Below are 20,246 nucleotides of genomic sequence, written 5' to 3' on the forward strand. Positions count from 1 at the left end.
TGATAACTACCCTTTTCAGACAAAGCAAGCTTTGCATTTTTTTTTTGATTTATTTATTTATTATTATATGTAAGTACACTGTAGCTGTCTTCAGATGCACCAGAAGAGGGCGTCAGATCTCAGTACGGATGGTTGTGAGCCACCATGTGGTTGCTGGGATTTGAACTCTGGACCTTCGGAAGAGCAGTCGGGTGCTCTTACCCACTGAGCCATCTCTCCAGCCCCCTGCATTTTTATTTTTATTATTATTATGTGTGTGCATGTGAAAGAGTGGGTGTGGGCATGCCTGCCATAGCACACGTGTGGAGGCCAGAGGGCAGCTTTGTGGAGTTGGCTATAAATGACCAGAGTCAGCCAGCACAGGACACAACAGCAAGACTAAGTTCTCAGCACCACGGGAGATTCATTTGCCCCAGAGGGACAAAGGGTAGGGAATCAGAGACAGATGAGGGTGAAGATGAGGGAGAAGAGAAAAGGAACAAGGGAGAAGGGGGGGAGGCATATTTGCTCTGGAAGGACAATGGACTGCCTGCCTCTGGATGGAGAGAAGACAGATGCGGCCCCATAGGCAAATGACAGCTCATAAATGGGGGAGAGGAACCCAGTGTTAGGACGAGTTGGTTAATTTTGATTTTGAGAAGTTTGGTTTGGTCAGCACAGCATTCAAGGTGTAGGGGTGTCTCAGGTAAATCTTGCCCGGTATTAGCAGCAGGATGTGGCCTTCTCTTCCAGACTATGCTGAACTCGGCTGGACCTTGGTGGTCAGCTACCTTTTATGTTTACATGGGCCCTGGGGGTCAAAACCTCAGATCACCATGCTGGCATAGCAAATGCCCTTAGCCTCGACACCATCTCACCATCCCTAAAGCAAACTATAGAAAGATGCAACATTAAAAAGTTAAGGAAAGGGGCTGGCGAGATTGATCAGTGGTTAAAGAGCGCCGACTGCTCTTCCAAAGGTCCCGAGTTCAAATCCCAGCAACCACATGGTGGCTCACAACCATCCGTAACGAAATCTGATGTAGTGTCTGAAGACAGCTACAGTGTACTTACATATAATAAATAAGTAAATCTTAAAAAAAAAAGTTAAGGAAAATATACAGACGCATGTATAGAAAAATATAACAGACAGGCTCCCGCGCCTGTGATCTCAGTCCACAGGAGGTGAGGCTGGAGGGTAACTGCTATTTTGAAGGAATCCTGGGCTATATAATTGGCTATAGAGTAAGACTGTGTCTCAAAAAAATAAAAATATTGGAGGGGGTGGTGGTGACTCACACCTTTAATCCCATCACTAAGAGGGTGGAGGCAGGCAGATCTCTGGGTTTGAGGCCAGCCAAGTCAGAGTGAATTCCAGATCTGCCAGGGCTACACAGAGAAACCCTGTCTTGAAAACTAAAAACCAAACCAAACAAACAATCCTGGATGGAGATTTTTTTTTTTTCTGTTTCTTTCTGGTGAGCAATTATATGGATGTTAGCATATGAAGGATCTAGTTAAGGAGAAATACAACTTTCTATAATGTAAAAGTATGTTTTGTGGGGGAGGGTTTTGTTTTTGTGGTGTGTGTGTGTTGTTGTTGTTTTTCAAGACAGGGTTCCTCCATGTATCTTTGGATGTCCTGGAACTCACTCTGTAGACCAGACTGGCCTGGAACTGAACTCAGAGTTCCACCTGCCTCTGCCTCCCTAGTGCTGGACCCCTGACTCATCTGAAAGTACTTTTTTTAAAAAAATATTTATTTATTTATTGTATGTAAGTACACTGTAGCTGTCTTCAGACACTCCAGAAGAGGGTATCAGATTTCATTACAGATGGTTGTGAGCCACCATGTGGTTGCTGGGATTTGAACTCAGGACCTTTGGAAGAGCAGTCAGGGCTCTTAACAGCTGAGCCATTTCACCAGCCCCTGAAAGTACTTTTTAAATTAATTCATTTCTGTGTATGTGGGTGTTTTATTTGCACCACCACCAAAGGCCAGAAGAGAAGGTAGACTCCTTTGGAGTTATAAATGGTGGTTGTTGTGTTTATTAAAAGACACAGAGAGAAGGGAATATGTTTTTGGTGGAAGTGTAGTCAGGTATGGGGCAAGAGGGTGCCTCCTAGGGCCCATGCTGAGGCATCCCTTCCCCCAGAGGGCCCAGCTACACGATGGTAAAGTATAGAATAGAAGTTATTCAGGGCATTGGGGGTGGGGGGAGATGAGAGGGTAGTAGAGCCAGAGAAAGGGAGGGAGGGATAGAAGGAGGGAGGAGGAGGGGAGAGGAGGGAAGAGGAGGGGAGGGGAGGGGAGGGGAGGAGAGGGGAGGGGAGGGGAGGGGAGGGGAGGGGAGGGGAGGGGAGGGGAGGGGAGGGGAGGGGAGGGGAGGGGAGGGGAGGGGAGGGGAGGGGAGGGGAGGGGAGGGGAGAAGAGGAGAAGAGAAGAGAAGAGAAGAGAAGAGAAGAGAAGAGAAGAGAAGAGAAGAGAAGAGAAAAGTGAAATAGAGGCTGGCCATGAGCATGTAGAGAGAGAGGGGGGAAGAAAATGGGAAAAGAGTGAAAAAGGGATGAGGGGACAGAGTGGGAACAAGAAGGCAAGAACAAGAGAGAGTAGTGGGAACAAGCATCCCCTTTTATAGTGAGTCAGGAACACCTTGCTATTGCCAGGTAACTGGGGTGGAGCTTAGACAAAAAAATGCTAACAGTTGTGAGCTGCTGTGTGGGTTCTGGGAACTAATTCTAGGTCCTTTGCAAGAGCAGTCAATGCTCTCAACTGCTGAGCTATCTCTCAGCTCAGGACAGTGAGATCTTAAAGCATGGTAAAATAATTTTGTTCCCAACTGTATCTCTAGTACTCTAGTACTTGGCACAGTACCATAAAGAGTCAGTAAGTAGTTGTTGAATGATGCTTTAAAAATGTGTAGAACTACAGTAGATATTGTACACATGAGGAGGCTGAGTTTCCAAGAAAAACCGACTCAAAACGACAAAATTGAAAGCTAGGAAGCCAGGCTTGCTGACTCTGTTCAGCGACTCCAGCGTCCTCTGTTCGTATGTGCAGGATGTGAATGTGTGTGTGTCTGGTGTAGCTGCATGGGTGTACATACAGAGGTCACAAAAGGACACAGACTGGCTTGATATGTCACTCTCTACCTTATTCCTTTGAGACGGGGTCTCTCCCTGCCCCTGGAGCACGGCTGCTCACCAGCAAGCCCCGGTGAGCCTTTCTCTCTTAGCACTGCAGTTGCAGTGTGTGCAGCCAGGCCAAGATTTTTATGTGGGTGCTGTGGGTTTGAACTCAGGTCCTCAGGGTTGAGCATCAAGATGTAATGTAGCCTGCCTTTTTTCCCCTCCCCCCTCTGCCTCTCCCTCCCTCCTTCATTCCTTCCTTCAATGATACTGAGGATCAAATCCATGGCCCTGTGTATTCTCAGCAGGCCCCCTACCACCCTACCTACCACTGCGCTATCTATAGATCCCGCAAGGCAGTATTTTCCCTGTGGCTAGGCAGTTCTCGGGGGATTACCGAGTTTGAGTGCAAAGGGCCATAGCGTCTTTTGCTGTGGTTCTGCTGCGTCTTCCCCAGCACTGAAAGTCCCTTGGCTGGGCTGACTCACACTCTTTCCTTCTGCTTTTCTCAGCTACGGGACACCATCGAGCAGGAGATCCGAGAAATGGGCCTGCAGATCACACCCTTTACCCTCACCAAGGTTTTACAGTTGTACGAAACCAAGAACTCTCGCCACTCCACCATGATTGTGGGTGGCACCGGCAGCAGCAAGACCACCTCCTGGAAAATTCTGCAGGCCTCTCTGACTTCCCTGTGCCGTGCTGGAGAACCCAACTACAACATCGTTAGAGTGCGCAGTGGGGCAGTGGCCTAGCTGCAGGTGTTGGGAGGGGCCGGACCTGGATCCAGGGGGTCCTGGGAGAGAAGCAAGCAATGAGCAGTGCCAGAACCTAAGAGAGGATTGGGATGGGGGTTGTGGGGGAAGGGTATTGGAAGCTTGGGTTGGGGCCCCTCAGAAGTCCCTTCTGGTATCATTTTTAGGAGTTCCCTTTGAACCCAAAGGCACTGTCCTTAGGGGAGCTGTATGGCGAGTATGACCTCAACACCAATGAATGGACCGATGGCATCCTGTCTAGTGTCATGCGGGCTGCCTGTGCAGGTATCCAGTGGGTCAGGTGGGTGAGAGGAGAGGTCGGCAGCTCCCGAGAGAATGGGGACCCTGGGAACAGGAAGCCCAAGCCCAAGCTCCGGCCCTGGCCCCGGCCCCAGCGAGGTTGAAAGATGCCAGGGGAATGCCTTAAGACAAGGAAGCACGTAGTGAAGGATACAAGAGGAGAGGGAGATGGAAGCCTCTTTGTTTCTGTATCATCCATCTGCATGCCACCCAAGATGAGAAGCCAGACGAGAAATGGATCCTTTTTGATGGCCCCGTGGACACGCTGTGGATCGAGAGCATGAACTCTGTCATGGACGATAACAAAGTGCTGACCCTCATCAATGGCGAGCGCATTGCGATGCCTGAGCAGGTGCTACTGCCATGCGGTGGGGTCCCAGGCAGGCCTCTGGGGAAGGTGGCCGAGGTTGGGGTTGGGGGTGGAAGGGAGGCTGAGGTGGAGGCTGGCACACTGAGAGTGGATTACACAGAGAGAGCTGGGCCGAGGATCCAGATCCAGGGAAATCTGCAACTGAAGCAAGATGTGAAAGGCTGCAGGGAGACTCCCTAGGAGGGGAGGGCTGACCTGGCCTTGGCCTCTAGATCCCATCTTCGGCATAGGAGGCAGGGGGGCCATTGCTACCCTGGAACAATTGTACAGTAAAGAACTTTGGGTCTAGAAATCACTGTATAGACCCAGGCTGTCATCAGCTTCATTTCCACTGGCCTGTGATGTGTGGCCTTTGTAGCACGCACCAAGGTTAATATCTCCTGGGGTGTCACGCCCACCTCTCTTTATTTTAACCTTTCTTTCCCTCTCTCCTTCCTCTCCCCCGCCCCCCCCCCCTTTGTTTGTTTTAGGTAGTATCTCATGTAGCCCAGGCTGGCCTAGGTAATAAAGGATAACCTTGGTTCCTGATCTTCCTGCTCCTGCCTCTAGTGCTCAGACACCAGGATTATATAGGCATATGTCACCCACTCTTTTCTTCCACGCAAGCCAGAGAGTACTTTTTTTCCTAAAGATAAATTTGAATGAGCGCTAATTTCTTTTAGAAAGTGTCTTAGTCACTGTGCTATTGCTGTAAAGAGATACCGTGACTCAGGCAGCTATTATAAGGAGAAAGCATTTAACTGGGGGCAGGCTTACAGTTTCAGAGATTTAGTCTGAAATCATCAAGGACAACGACGAGCATGGTGATCGGCAGGCAGGCACTGGAGCCGGAGCCGGGAGTGCTGCATCTTGATCCAAAGGCAGAGAGGCAGAGAGATGGGGCCTGGTGTGAGCTCTTGAAACCTTAAAGCCCACTCCCAGTGACACACTCCCTCCAATGAAGCCACACCCACTTCAGTGAAGCCACACCTCCTAATCCTTCTCAAGTAGTGCTGCTCCCTGCTGCTGGCTAAGCCTTCACATATATGAGCCAGGGTTGGGGGTGGGTTGAGGGTGGCTGTTCTCATTCAAACCACCACAGGAAGCATTATAAACCTCAGTCATTATTCTTCTTGTTCCACTTTACTTGGTACGAGTCCCGCGTAAGGCATGGGTTTTGGGTTGTTTTCATCACTGTGAATGAGGTGCTGCTGCTGACCTTCTGACAAGAATCTGCATCCTTAGGTGTCTCTCTTGTTTGAAGTGGAGAACTTGGCTGTGGCCTCTCCAGCCACTGTGTCCCGCTGTGGGATGGTCTACACTGACTATGTGGACCTGGGCTGGAAGCCTTATGTTCAGTCATGGCTGGAAAAGAGGCCAAAGGTAAAAAGGGAATCGAGGAGGCATGACTGACTAGGGCGACCTGTAGTAAATAACAGTAGATGGAGCATCCCTTTTCGTGCATATCTAGACGGAAGTAGAGCCGCTTCAACGCATGTTTGAAAAGTTCATCAACAAGATACTGAGCTTCAAAAAGGATAACTGTAATGAGCTGGTACCTGTCCCCGAGTACAGTGGGATCATCTCCCTCTGTAAGCTCTACACAGTCCTGGCCACACCCGAGAATGGGGTAAGGAGAAGAGCCAACCCCGGGGGCAAAGGTGGAGGGGCAAAGGGCTCACAGCCCACCCAGTTTGGGCATAGCTTAAAACAGAAACTTAGAAGAGAGACATAAGCAGTGACCGTGTGTGTGTGTGTGTGTGTGTGTGTGTGTGTGTGTGTGTAAGCAGAGAGAGATGCACGTGCTTTGACGTTTGCTGAGCTGAAAGTCCAGACTAGGAATTCTGAATTAAATACAGCAATTAGTGTGGCATAGCTCAGTGACAGAGGACCTGCCTCATAAGTGCAGGGCAGAAAGAAAAGAAAGAAGGGAGGGAGGGAGGGAGGGAGGGAGGCTGGCTGAGAGAATGAACAGCCCAAGAGGGGTCATAGTTCCTTACCCATACTGTGCATACCATTTGATGAGAAGTTCTAGAAAGCTTTCAGAATTTTTTTGTTGTTTATAAGTAAAATAACTAAAATTGGGGGCGGGGGTTGGTTGAGATTAAATCATTGCCTCAGAAATGTTTCACATTATTTTTTAACGATGTTACCAGGTAACGAAACTAGTAATATATAATGAGCAGCAGTTAAGATCTCTGACAGTGTAAGTTATTCGCTACGGCCAGGAATGGTGACACACACCTGTAATCACAGCACCGAAGAGACCCTGAGTCCTCGGCCAGCTTGGTTTGTTTGTATACTGAGTTCAAGGACAGCATAAGCTATACAGCGAGACCCTGCCTGAAAACAAAAAATCAAAAACCACTTAAAAAAGAAAAATGGGCTGGGTGTGCTGGCACACGCCTTTAATCCCAGCACTCAGGAGGCAGGGGCAGGCGGATTTCTGAGTGAGAGGTCACCCTGGTCTATAGAGTGAGTTCCAGGACAGCCAGGGCTACACAGAAAAAATTAAAACAAACAAACAAACAAAAACAGAAGAAAAGGAAGGAAGGAAAGAAGGAAGGAAGGAAAGAAGGAAGGAAGAAAGGAAGGAAGGGAGGGAGGGAGGAAGGAAGGAAGAGAATGTGGGCAGCAATACTGGCCTTTTCTCTCACCAATGCCTGAGCAGCACACTCCACCAAGTCTTGTCGCATCTCTTCCAACACACCTACATGTTTTATCACTGAATGTTGCTCACACATGGTCGTGGGGAGCAAGGGTCTGCGGCTGCAGCAGGCTCCTGGGGGAGCTCTTTGCACTCTTAGACCTCGGAGGAGCGCGCTGGCTGTCACTACCCTGGCTCATCTAACAAACCAGAGAATCTCAGTCTGCTCTCCTGCCTGTATTTTGATGAGTAAGGGTTGATATAAGGCCAACTCTTACATTCTGCATTGGACAGAATCCTGTGATCCTATCTTTATGTTTTCTGTGCAGTCCTGGCCAGCCTTGAACTATGACAAGCCTCTTACCTCAGCCTCCCCAAGCACTGTGACTGCAAACATGCGCCGCTTGCCGAGGTTTATCTGCAGTTATAAGCATCCTTATCCAGAATCTGTTATCAAGAATTCCTCCACTCGGCCTGTGCCTCTGTGATATGTCAGGGATGTCAGAAGGATGCTGTTGGTGGGCTGTTTCCCAGGGAAGCTTGCGCGGCAAGCACTTTATCAACTGAGCCATCTCCTCAGCGCTGTAAAACTTAGTTGTTTTGCATGTGTGTGTGTGTGTGCGTGTGTGTGTGTGTGTGTGTGTGTGTGAGAGAGAGAGAGAGATATGTAGCTGTGTGCGTGTTTTCACATGTGTGGGTACAATTTGTAGAGGCCAAAGGTTGATGTCAAGTTTCTTCCTCAATCTGTCTCTACTTTACAAAAAATTTTTTCTAGGTAAATAAAGTCTTTCGATTCAGCTAACCTAGCTGGCCAGGTTTCCTGGGTGGCCTCCTGTCCTCTCTAAACACTAGGACTGTCAGTGAGCTGCAACACCCACCTGGCATTTATGTGGTTGCTCGGCACCTGAATGGGGTTATCATGGACTTGAAGCAAGGGCTTACCACTGAGCCACACTCCCAAACTCCAAAACTACATTTGTAATTGTATAAATAGTCTTTGAATTTATTTATTTTTAATTAGGTATTACTTTCTCCCCTCTTTTAAAACAGAATCTAGCTGTTGGGCCTTGAACTTGTGACCGTTTTGCCTTCTCAGTGCTGGAATTGCAGGCCCAAGCCACCACAGCAGCCTTCTAGCCTGTTTGTTCCTCTCTTCCTTCCCAATCTTGGTTTCTTTCCCCCTCCACAGAAGTAACAACCGAAGTGTGCTTGTTTGTCTAATTCTAGGTCCCTTAAAGTGCTCAGCCAGGGGTGGTGGTACACACCTTAATTTCAGTGCTTGGAAGGCAGAGGCAGGTGGATCTCTGTGAGTTTTCTAACCATCTGAGTCCACGTGGGGAGTTCCAGACCAGCCAGGGCTATACAGTGAAACCTTGTCTCAAAACAAAACAAAACAACCAAACAAAATGCTTGTTGACGTAAAACCCCACAGATATCCATAGGTGCTGTCCTGTTTAGGAAGAAATTGTGGTGTGCATTTTGGTGCATGCCTTTAGTCTCAGCACACAGGAGGCAGGCACAGGTGAGTCTCCGTGAGTTTGAGACCAGCTTGGTCTATATAGCAAGTCCCAGAACAGCCAGGGCTATACAGAGAGACCTTGTCTCAAAAACAAAACAAACAAAAATCTAAAAAATAGATCATGTTACAGGCAACATGCTTGTTCGTCAAACCAAACCTATGTGTGACATTGAGTTGCATATTGCCATGTGCAGACACACACCATTGCTTTAGCTGACACATGCCATTACTTTAGCTGTGGTAGACTGCAAGTGTTGTGTACTGCAGCTGTGGTGGATGGCAGCTGTTGTGGACTATAACTACTGTGGATGACAGCTGCTGTGGACTTCAGCTGCTATGGACTTCAGCTGTGGTGGACTTGAGCTGTGGTGGACTGCAGCTGTTGTGGACTATAACTACTGTGGATGACAGCTGCTGTGGACTTCAGCTGTGGTGGACTTCAGCTGCTGTGGACTTCAGCTGTGGTGGACGGCAGCTGCTGTGGACATTAGCTGCGGTGGACATCAGCTGTGGTGGACTGCAGCTGTGGTGGACTTGAGCTGTGGTGGACTGCAGCTCTGATAGAGCATAGCTGTTGCAGACAGCAGCTGTGGTGGACAGCAGCTGTGGTGGACTTCAGCTGTGGTGGACGGCAGCTGTGGTAGACTGCAGCTGCTGTGCATTATTCCATGGTAAACCCTACATTTTACTTTCCCTTCCTCTATTGGTAGATGTTTGGGTCATCTCCAAATTTTTGTTTTGTTTTGGTTTTGTTTTTCCAGACAGGGTTTCTCTGTGTAGTCCTGGCTGTCCTGGAACTCACTCTGTAGACCAGGCTGACCTCGAACTCAGAAATCCACCTGCCTCTGCCTCTGCCTCCCGAGTGCTGGGATTAAAGGCGTGTGCCACCAGGCCAGGCTCTCCAGGTTGTTTTTGCAGTAACATATAGATGACCACATGTCTGTCTCCTTGAACACTCATGAGTACTCCTCCAGGGTTAGCCTGGATTAGCCAGGTGACAGCTGTGTTATGACTTAGCCTAGAGGCAGCTGTGAGCAACTGCAGTGAATCCCAAAGTTACCTAAAATCGATGAGTAGTTATAGATGAACTTCCCACACAGAACCAGGTAGAAAGAAGGTAGGTAGGTTCTCTGCCTTCTTGGTACATGCTAAAATAGATCCTTCCATCCCTTATCGGTGTGGCTCCTGTATCATGAGGAGGGAAGATTATTCTAAGGCCAATTTGCCACTCTGAACTGCTGAACCTCTTCTCTTCTCCACCCAGGTGAACCCAGCCGATACCGAGAACTACTCCTTTATGGTGGAGATGACCTTTGTGTTCAGCATGATCTGGTCTGTGTGCGCCTCTGTGGACGAGGACGGACGCAAGAAGATTGACAGCTACCTTCGAGAAATCGAGGGCTCCTTTCCCAATAAGGTCAGGGCCCTTCTAGCCAGCTGCCCTGTATGTCTCAGAGGGACCTACAGGGTACCCCTCTGGCCCTCGGACTCCGCCTGACCTAGCACCTTGGTGCCACCCTCCTTGCCCGTCAGTCTGTGAGATACAGCTCCAACTGGGAAGAGCTGGAGGGACATCTGGTGACCCGACTCGTGTGCTTGTCTCTTAGGACACAGTGTACGAATACTACGTGAACCCCAAGATGCGGACTTGGACGTCATTTGAGGAGAAGCTCCCCAAGAGCTGGCGTTATCCTCCCAAGTGAGAGCAGGGTCCAGGGTGCGAGCAGGGCTTGGTGGCAGATGTGGTGGGGCCAGAAGCCAGGGTGAGCTAAAGAAGAGAAAGCCAATTCCAGGAAGAGATGACCAGGTTTAGGAAGTTGGATCTAGGGGACTCGGGACAGGGTCTTAAAGGAGAATGCCATGCTCCCAAGACCCAGAAGGCTAATGGGTTGGTGACTAGACCTTGATAACACCAGAGGAAGATAAATACTAAGAGGAAGAAGGAAGGGAGAGCTGAACTGGGGCAGGCCAATGGTCCTTGAGACGTGGTTTGTCTCTTTCTCCAGTGCCCCTTTCTATAAGATCATGGTACCTACTGTTGATACTGTGCGGTATAATTACTTAGTGAGCACCCTGGTGGCCAACCAGAATCCTGTCTTACTGGTGGGTCCTGTGGGAACTGGAAAGACCTCCATAGCCCAGAGTGTTCTCCAGTCCTTGCCCTCCAGCCAGTGGTCAGTGCTTGTCGTCAACATGTCCGCACAGGTACGTGGGGGGAGGGGCTCGGACCACCAATTAGCTCCCTGCCATCTTCTCTCACCTGGAACTCAAGTGCTCAGCTCAGTTCGCCCCATATTTCTCTCCAGGGTTGGGGGGGGGAGGCAAGGGGGGCGGGGGATGGGCCTCACATTGATTGTGTGCTTTCCCACCAGACCACGTCGAACAATGTGCAGAGCATCATTGAGAGCAGAGTGGAGAAGCGGACCAAGGGTGTGTATGTGCCATTCGGGGGCAAAAGCATGATTACTTTTATGGATGACCTAAACATGCCTGCCAAGGACATGTTTGGGTCCCAGCCGCCCCTGGAGCTGATTCGCCTCTGGATTGACTACGGCTTCTGGTATGATCGTGTGAAGCAGAGCATCAAGCATATCCGAGTAAGCATCCGGAGAGAGAGCTGCGGTTCCCACTTGTGGCCGCTGAGCCCCTGGGCCACGCCCTCTCATACATTCTCCTACATTCCTCCCTACACAAGGGTGCTCTGCTCCTTTCAGAGGAGGACCCGTCTATCTGGCTCCCAAGTTACTGACCCCATCCTTAACTCTCCTCACTGAGCCCGTCTGTGCTTGTTCCCACAGCCCAGGCTTCTCTCCTCCATCCTCACTCTCCTCTTGTGGGATTAAGAATATCTTACATACCATTGCATACACTAGCAAGATTTTGCTGAAAGGACCCTGATATAGCTGTCTTTAGTGAGACTATGCCGGGGCCTAGCAAACACAGAAGTGGATGCTCACTGTCAGCTATTGGATGGATCACAGGGCCCCCAATGGAGGAGCTAGAGAAAATACCCAAGGAGCTAAAGGGATCTGCAACCCTATAGGTGGAACAACATTATGAACTAACCAGTACCCCGGAGCTCTTGACTCTAGCTGCATATGTATCAAAAGATGGCCTAGTCGGCCATCACTGGAAAGATAGGCCCATTGAACTTGCAAACTTTATATGCCCCAGTACAGGGGCATGCCAGGGCCAAAAAGTGGGAGGCAGGGAGGGTATGGGGGACTTTTGGGATAGCATTGGAAATGAAAATGAGGAAAATACCTAATTTAAAAAAAAAAAAAAAAAAGAGTATCTTACTGCTCACCCCGCCCCCACCCCCTTTTCTCTCCAGAGTTATCTTTCTATATAGTCCTGTTACTTGCAATGTATGCTATGTAGATCAGGCCGGTCTCTTGAACTCACAGAAATCCTCCTGTCCCTGCCTCCCAAGTTCAGGGATTCAAGGCATGTGTTATCGCGGCCTGCCAGCATGCACCCCCAGCATGCACCATTTCTACTGGAAACATTCAGAGTCCTCTGGCCTAGCTGTCATGAAGGGAAGCTGAAGTGTCATTACCCTGTCTCTCACTGTCCCACCTGTCTCTCTCCCACCTCCCTTCTTTGTCTTTGCTCTCCAGGACATGTTCCTGATGGCTGCCATGGGCCCTCCAGGGGGTGGACGAACTGTTATCTCCCCAAGGCTGCAGAGTCGATTCAACATTATCAACATGACCTTCCCCACGGTGAGGCCATGGGGGTTGGGGAAGAGCTTGTACTGAGCAAAACCGTTCCAGTCCCTTAGAATGAGGGACTGATCAAGCAAGGGGACCGAGCCTCCAGTAGAGTTGCATACAGGGAGCTGTGACACATGGCAGTGGGACCCTTGGCATCTGAGCCAGGACAGCTGCAGGGTTTGTAAGCCTGCCCTGCTGGCTCTGGAATGTGGAGCCTGCTGTCTCCATGGCCACATAGAGAATGCCTGGGGCTGAAACAAACTCAGGGAGGTGGACCTTACAGAGCTGACAGCCAAACCAGTGCCAGGGGTAGGGGCAGATGAATACAAATGTAAGGGGACTTAAAATAAGCCAATAAAACGCTGTCAGGAGAAATATTCTTTTTTTGTTGTTTTGTTTTGTTTTGTTTTGGTTCTTGAGACAGGTTCTCACTAAATGTAGTCCAGAATGGCTTTTAACCCTCTCTAGCTCAGCTTCTCAAACGGCAAGTCTGCAGGTGTGTGTCACTAGCGTGGGCGTCACTACACACATGGCCCTGTCTATCCTGGAACTCACTCTGTAGACCAGGCTGGCCTCAGATTCATAGAGATAGACCTGCCTCTGCCTCCCAAGTGTGGGGACTGAAGGCGTGCACCACTACGCCCAGCTTACACTTGACTCTTAATTAAATATTTTCTTTAGGTTAAATTTAATGGGCAGCAGGTAAAGGCACAGCCCCAGGCCCCAGGCCCCAGGCCCCAGGCCCTGCCCGCGTGGTTGGAGGAGAGAGCCTTCTTCTCCAGATTGGTCCTGTGAGCTCCACACGTGCTGTGGCACACACATGGCCATGTACGTAGAAATAAAATTAACTTTAAAAAATAAAGTGACGGGAGGCAGAGGCAGGCGGATTTCTGAGTTCAAGGCCAGCCTGGTCTACAAAGTGAGTTCCAGGACAGCCAAGGCTACACAGAGAAACCCTGTCTCGAAAAACCAACCAAACAAACAAACAAACAAAAAACAACAACAACAAAAAACAAAACATTGCCAAACCTGTCCTTTCGGGCGTGGTGGCGCACGCCTTTAATCCCAGCACTTGGGAGGCAGAGGCAGGCGGATTTCTGAGTTCGAGGCCAGCCTGGTCTACAAAGTGAGTGCCAGGACAGCCAGGGCTACACAGAGAAACCCTGTCTCGAAAAACAAAAAAAAACAAAAAAAAACAAAAAAAAAAAAATAAAAATAAAGTGAGAAGCCGGGCGTGGTGGCGCATGCCTTTAATCCCAGCACTCGGGAGGCAGAGGCAGGCGGATTTCTGAGTTCGAGGCCAGCCTGGTCTACAAAGTGAGTGCCAGGACAGCCAGGGCTACACAGAGAAACCCTGTCTCGAAAAACCAAAAAATAAAAAATAAAAAAAATAAATAAAGTGAGGCCGGGCACGGTGGCGCACGCCTTTAATCCCAGCACTGGGGAGGCAGAGGCAGGTCTATCTCTATGAATCTGAGGCCAGCCTGGTCTACAGAGTGAGTTCCAGGACAGTCAGGGCTACATGGAGAAACCCTGTCTCGGAAAACAAACAAACAAACAAATAAATAAATAAATGTAAAAAGTTCTTGATGAAGGAGATACCCAAATGTTATGTATAGGGTCAGTACGGTGCATTACAGAGCCATAGTGAAGCCTGAGACAAGTGAAGGCACCGGCGGTACCAGCCCATTTTTATTTAGGATGTTAGTGTTTATTGCAGATAGGCTGCATAACTTTTTCATTTTTAAGGATTATATAATAGCATGCTGTCTCCTAACTAGTGGTTTATTTATTTACTTACTGCCTCTTCACTTGTGCTCCTGAGGGGAGCTCTGCATTTGCCTCACACTGGTCCTGGCCCTGGCTACCCTTTGAGTTTAAGGCCTCTCTCTAGGAATCCCAGATCATCCGCATATTTGGCACCATGATCAACCAGAAGCTCCAGGACTTTGAAGAAGAGGTGAAGCCCATTGGGAATGTGGTAACAGAGGCCACCCTGGACGTTTACAATACGGTGGTGCAGCGCTTCCTGCCCACCCCGGCAAAGATCCATTACCTCTTCAACCTCCGGGACATCTCCAAGGTAAGCGCTGGCCTGAGCCCCTGCTTTGACCTGCTCATCCTCCTCAGCATTTCCTTCTTAAAATAAGCCTTAGGTGCTCCATCGCAGGGCTAGAGAAAGGGCTCAGCGGTTAACAGCACTGGCTACACTTACACTGGATCTGGGTTCTGCTGCCAGCGCCTATGTGCGACTCACAACTGTATCTAACTCCAGTTCTCCCACTGCACACATGTAATACACAGACATACATGTAAGACTCATACTTATAAAATAAAAAGAGATCTTTTAAAAAGGAAGAAGAGTGGCTGGAGAGCTGGCTCAGTGGTTAAGGGCATTTGTTCTTGTAAAGGACCAGGGTTTGATTCCCAGGACCTATGGGGAGGCTCAGTACTTCCTCAGGCACTGGGCATGCATGCTGTGCACAGACACACCTGCAGGCAAAACATCCCTACGAATAAAACAGATCTAAAAAATAAAAAGAAGGAGGAAGAAGAGGAAAAGGATGAAGAAGGAGGGGGAGGAGAAGAAGGAGAAGAGGGGGAGGAGGAGGAGGAAGAGGAGGAGGGGGAGAAGGAGAAGAGGGAGGAGGAGGAAGAGGAGGAGGAGGAGGAGGAGGAATTCCATAGCAGGGGGCTGGGGAGATGTGGGGGGGTCAGTCAGCCATTGCTTTCTGGTCTTCTGTTTGTTTGCAGGTTTTTGTTTTGTTTTGTTTTGTTTTGTTTTGTTTTGTTTTTTGGTTTTTCGATACAGGGTTTCTCTGTGTAGCCTTGGCTGTCCTGGAGCTCACTTTGAAGACCAGGCTGGCCTCGAACTCAGAAATCCACCTGCCTCTGCCTCCCGAGTGCTGGGACTAAAGGCGTGCACCACCACGCCCGGCTCTGTTTGCAGTTTTTGTTGTTGTTTGGTTTTGTTTGTGTTTGAGACAGAATCTCGCTGTATAGCTCTGACTGTCCTGAAACTCTCCATGTAGACCAGGCTAGCCCCAAACACACAGCACAGTGATACACTTGCTCCTGCTCCTGGGTGCTGGGATTAAGGCGTGTACCACCATGCTTGGGTGCTTCTGCTCTGTAGAGGCCTGAATTTGCTCTACTGCACCCATACTGAGGGACTCATAACCTCTGGGAACTTCAGCTTTTGGGAATTCAATGCCTTTTCTGGCCCTTGTTGGCATCTGCACATATGTCACCCACATACACACACACACACACACACACACACACACACATGTTCATATGTACACATAACACACACAAAAACATATGTTCATAATACACATAACATACACACACATACATAATCTTTTTTTTAATTTTTAATTCCCATTTATACATAATCTTTTTAATCTTTAAGAAAATAGGATTCACGGAGCAGTGGTGGCACATGCCTTTAATCCCAGCACTCGGGAGGCAGAGGCAGGCAGATTTCTGAGTTCGAGGCTAGCCTGGTCTACAGAGTGAGTTCCAGGACAGCCAGGGCTACACAGAGAAACCCTGTCTCCAAAAACAAAACAAAACAAAAAACAAAATAGGATTCCACAGCAAAGCACATGCCTAAAGTCGCTCAGTCCTGAAATGCCACACATTCTGCTCTTGCCTTCGACCTTCTGCAAAGAATCTCTTTCCTCCCTCTATTTCAATGATTGCTTCAACTTTCCAGGTCTTCCAGGGCATGCTTAGAGCCAACAAGGACTTTCATGATACCAAAGCCAGCATCACAAGACTCTGGATTCATGAGTGTTTCAGGTGACATGTCTGGGTGTCCTGGCCAGACTGCCCCCCACCCCCACCCCCAGCCTTGTCCCAACTCCAGACTTCACCTCTGGCTTGACTTCACTTCCCCAGCCTGAGATCCATTCCAACTATTTCCCAACAGAGTCTTCTCTGACAGACTGGTCGATACAGCAGACATGGAAGCCTTTATGGGCATCTTAAGTGACAAACTCGGTACCTTCTTTGACCTCACGTTTCATCATCTCTGTCCCAACAAACGCCCTCCCATCTTTGGTGAGACAGGAGCTGGGGTGTATTTGGGCCTTAGGGGGTTGGGGTTAAAGGTCAGGGCATGGGGCTAATGGCCCTAAGAGATCTCTGTGGAGGACCAAGCACTGGGGATGCTGATGCCCTTCTCCTGTGGCCTAGGGGACTTCCTGAAGGAGCCCAAGGTCTATGAAGACCTGGTAGACCTGACAGTATTGAAGACAGCCATGGAGACAGCCCTGAATGAGTACAATCTGTCTCCTTCGGTTGTGCCAATGCAGCTGGTGCTCTTCCGAGAGGCCATTGAACACAGTGAGCACTCGCTGCCACCCTGCCCTTCTATTTTCCAGCCTTGGTTTCCCCTCGAAGGCCACTCCCAAATCAAGTTCTAGACATTGTTTTCCTTTCAGGTCCAACCAGTGTGGCTTATTTATTTATTCATTTTGGTTTTGAGACAGGGTCTTGCTGTGTAGCCCTGGCCCGCATGCATATCGCTGGTTAGAGCAAACCGGTCTTAAACCTCTGCCTCTCCCTGAGATTGCAGGCCTTTTGTACCACACCTATCCACGAGAGAGAGTTAAATGTGCAAGGTGCAGGTTTAGTGCTGAGCTGCCAACAGAGCCTTAGGCACCACCCCCTCCACTCTTACTTCTTGACTTTTCTAATTCAGCCTCAGAGGTTTTGATCCCTAGCCCGGGGCCTAGAAATTGCTTGGATTTATTCACCCAGTGCGTTATCCTCACCCCGCTCCCCAGTCACTCGGATCGTGCGTGTGATCGGACAGCCCCGAGGCAACATGCTGCTGGTGGGGATCGGGGGCAGCGGGAGGCAGAGTCTGGCCCGCTTGGCGTCTTCCATCTGCGAGTATAACACGTTCCAGATCGAGGTCACCAAGCACTACCGCAAACAGGAGTTCCGAGACGGTAAGGCTGGGTTCCTGACCGTCGCAGAGGTTTCAGGGTGATAGATAAGCTGCTTGAGTTACTGGCCCTGGCCTCTGTGTGCTGGGAGTGCTTATGGCTGTGGGAGGGTCCTCCAACTGAGAGGCTCAGGATGGGGAGGCTCAAGTAAGTCTTTTCCTCCGCCCTTCACTTGTTTGGCCAGATATCAAGCGCTTGTATCGACAGGCAGGGGTAGAACTCCAGACCACGTCTTTCCTTTTCGTCGACACCCAGATAGCTGACGAATCCTTCCTGGAAGACATCAACAACATCCTTAGCTCGGGCGAAGTCCCCAATCTCTACAAGTCTGACGAATTTGAAGAGGTGCCGTTCCTTCAGTTCAGAGTTGGTTCTTTGGTTTTCCTAACAAGCCACCAGCATCCCACAGATTCCACATCTGTTTCTGTAGCATCCCCAACCTCCCAGATCAGTCCCTGTGAGGCTGAAGGCCTGTTTCTCATCAGTCATCCCCTGAGCGGCCTCACTGGGCGGGCGGGGTTGCTTTAAATCCCACTGCAGTCTGCCAGCCTAACCTGCTTTCCGGCTGATACTGCGGTGAGACCTTCAGTCCTCTGATACAGTGTGGTTTTCGAACAGATCCAGAACCACATCATAGACCAGGCCCGGGCAGAACAGATACCAGAATCCTCGGACAGCCTCTTCGCATACCTCATCGAGCGCGTGCGGAACAACCTGCACATTGTGCTCTGTCTAAGTCCCGTGGGAGACCCCTTCAGGTGATGCTTCCTCAGTTGACCGGCTCCCCACAGGCTCCCCCCTCGGCTTTTGGCTTTCTGTGTTCTTTGGAAGTTAGTGCGTCCCATGTGACTCCCTCCACAGTTTAGGGGCGTTACCCACATTGTTCTGGAACAGCCCACCCGAGCCTTTTCATCTTCCCAGACTCAAAGTCTTTTCCCAGTAAAGAACAACTCCCCTCCCCCAGCTTCCAGAAACGACCTTCCTGCTTTCCATCTGTCTCTGATGGCCTTTGATGGCCTTGTGCATGAACTGTGCGGTGTTTGTCCTTTTGTGACGCACTTCCTTCACTCTGTGATGTCCTTGAGGTTCATCCATATTGTAGCATATGACAAGTTTCCTTTTCTCTCTCTCTTTTTTTTCTTTTTTTTTGGTTTTTCGAGACAAGGTTTCTCTGTGTAGCCTTGGCTGTCCTAGAACTCACTTTGTAGACCAGGCTGGCCTCGAACTCAGAAATCTGCCTGTCTCTGCCTCCCCGAGTGCTGGGATTAAAGGCGTGCACCACTATGCCCGGCTCCTTTTCTCTTTTTTAATAAGATGAATAGAATTAACAGTATGTGTACACCAAAAAAAAAATTTTTTTTTACCCATTCTCGGTATGACTAGATATTTCAGGACAACGGAAACCGGAAGGAAGAGGCCTAGTGTGGCAGTGCACACCTATGACCTCAGGACACAGGCAGCCAAAGCGCGAGGACTGGTGCAAATCTGAGACCAGTTCCGGCTACATAGCAAGCACGAGAGTGGCCAGGGTGAATGTGTATAGTATCTGTATATGTGATGCCCTGTCTTAATAGGACGCGGGCAGAGCAGATGGAGAGGCAACGTGGGTTGCCGTTTTGCTTATGTTTATATTTACGGTGTATAGTATATTTTACTTACCACAGTCGGGTGCGGTCGGGCAGTCTTCTTGGGTCACCTCACTGAATTCCTAACAACCTTAGCATAGACTGTCAGTCTCCTGCTGGAGATGAGGAAGCTGGGGTTTGAGAATGTTAGATTCTCCTTGCTAAGATCAACATCTAGAAAAATGTGAATCTGGACCTTTTGGATCTGAGACCATTTCTCAGTGTTATGCTGAGCTCTCTATCTCTGAAGAGGTAAATCTGGAGGGAGGAGCTGATAGGAAGAGGACAGGGTCCTTGGGTCACCGCAAAGCAGATGGAGCATGTGTTGTTAGAAAGCTAAGGGCATTGTGAGTAGACTTAACTCTCCTTGACTTCCTCCTAGGAATTGGATTCGCCAGTACCCAGCCTTAGTAAACTGTACAACCATCAACTGGTTCTCAGAGTGGCCCCGAGAGGCCTTGCTAGAGGTGGCTGAGAAGTACATTATAGGAGTGGACTTGGGGACACAGGAGAATGTGAGTCTTTCCTCTGACACAGCCACACTCCCCCTCATTGCTGCTCTACACCCTGACCTCCCATTCTGTATTATTGGCTTCAGATTCACAGGAAAGTGGCCCAAATCTTTGTCACCATGCACTGGTCAGTGGCTCAGTATTCCCAGAAGATGCTGTTGGAACTGCGGAGATACAACTATGTCACACCCACAAACTACCTGGAGCTCGTGTCTGGATATAAAAAGTACGAAAGCCTAGAGACCCGGAGGGCTGGGGTGTTGGTGTCTTTCGAAGATGCTGATTGGTGAAGTGATGGCCTGGAAAATATCCAGGATCTGGCCCAGGGGACAGGCTGGAGGCTGTGGGCACTGTGGGGGGTGGAGGGGCACCGAGGGTCTTGGTTATTCCCCGCAGTGAATTAGAGGAGGAACTCACTCCTGTTGAGAAGGCCTTTCCCAGAGTCCCTCCCTGGTCTTGTCTGTCCCCCAAGCTATAACACCGCCTATACCCTGTCTGTCCGTATGTCCTGGACATGTCCTGTGGTTTTCAGACCACAGTTTACATGGAGTTTATTATAACCTTTGTAATCCTCTACTCTCTCCCTCTAATGTCCCTTCGACTGGCCATTCCTGTGAAATGGGTAAATGAGATGACACATGCCTATAGATTACCCACACTAGGAAACCTGACATGGGAGGATTATGAATTCAAGGACAGCCTGGCTACATATCAGGACCCTATCTCAAAAATGCACAAGGGCTGGGAATGGTGG

General features: G+C 49.5%; 1 protein-coding gene across 1 annotated transcript in view; it reads left to right on the plus strand.

The window, feature by feature from the left end:
• The window catches only part of Dnah2 (dynein axonemal heavy chain 2), a 130,776-nt gene that overhangs the window by 79,775 nt on the left and 30,755 nt on the right, over positions 1 to 20,246 (plus strand). Inside the window, exons 42-60 of the mRNA XM_021176049.3 lie at positions 3,621 to 3,839; positions 4,031 to 4,148; positions 4,379 to 4,515; positions 5,758 to 5,895; positions 5,984 to 6,142; positions 9,943 to 10,095; positions 10,286 to 10,377; positions 10,685 to 10,883; positions 11,051 to 11,275; positions 12,299 to 12,403; positions 14,289 to 14,477; positions 16,116 to 16,201; positions 16,332 to 16,462; positions 16,598 to 16,747; positions 17,191 to 17,358; positions 17,540 to 17,700; positions 17,974 to 18,113; positions 19,363 to 19,495; positions 19,579 to 19,718. Coding sequence (XP_021031708.1) covers positions 3,621 to 3,839; positions 4,031 to 4,148; positions 4,379 to 4,515; positions 5,758 to 5,895; positions 5,984 to 6,142; positions 9,943 to 10,095; positions 10,286 to 10,377; positions 10,685 to 10,883; positions 11,051 to 11,275; positions 12,299 to 12,403; positions 14,289 to 14,477; positions 16,116 to 16,201; positions 16,332 to 16,462; positions 16,598 to 16,747; positions 17,191 to 17,358; positions 17,540 to 17,700; positions 17,974 to 18,113; positions 19,363 to 19,495; positions 19,579 to 19,718 — 2,843 coding nt within the window. The remainder of the gene's footprint in view (positions 1 to 3,620; positions 3,840 to 4,030; positions 4,149 to 4,378; positions 4,516 to 5,757; positions 5,896 to 5,983; positions 6,143 to 9,942; positions 10,096 to 10,285; positions 10,378 to 10,684; positions 10,884 to 11,050; positions 11,276 to 12,298; positions 12,404 to 14,288; positions 14,478 to 16,115; positions 16,202 to 16,331; positions 16,463 to 16,597; positions 16,748 to 17,190; positions 17,359 to 17,539; positions 17,701 to 17,973; positions 18,114 to 19,362; positions 19,496 to 19,578; positions 19,719 to 20,246) is intronic.

The sequence above is a fragment of the Mus caroli genome, unplaced genomic scaffold (genome assembly GCF_978045245.1).
Source record: "Mus caroli unplaced genomic scaffold, Mus_caroli_1 scaffold_13, whole genome shotgun sequence".
Lineage (NCBI taxonomy): Eukaryota > Metazoa > Chordata > Mammalia > Rodentia > Muridae > Mus > Mus caroli.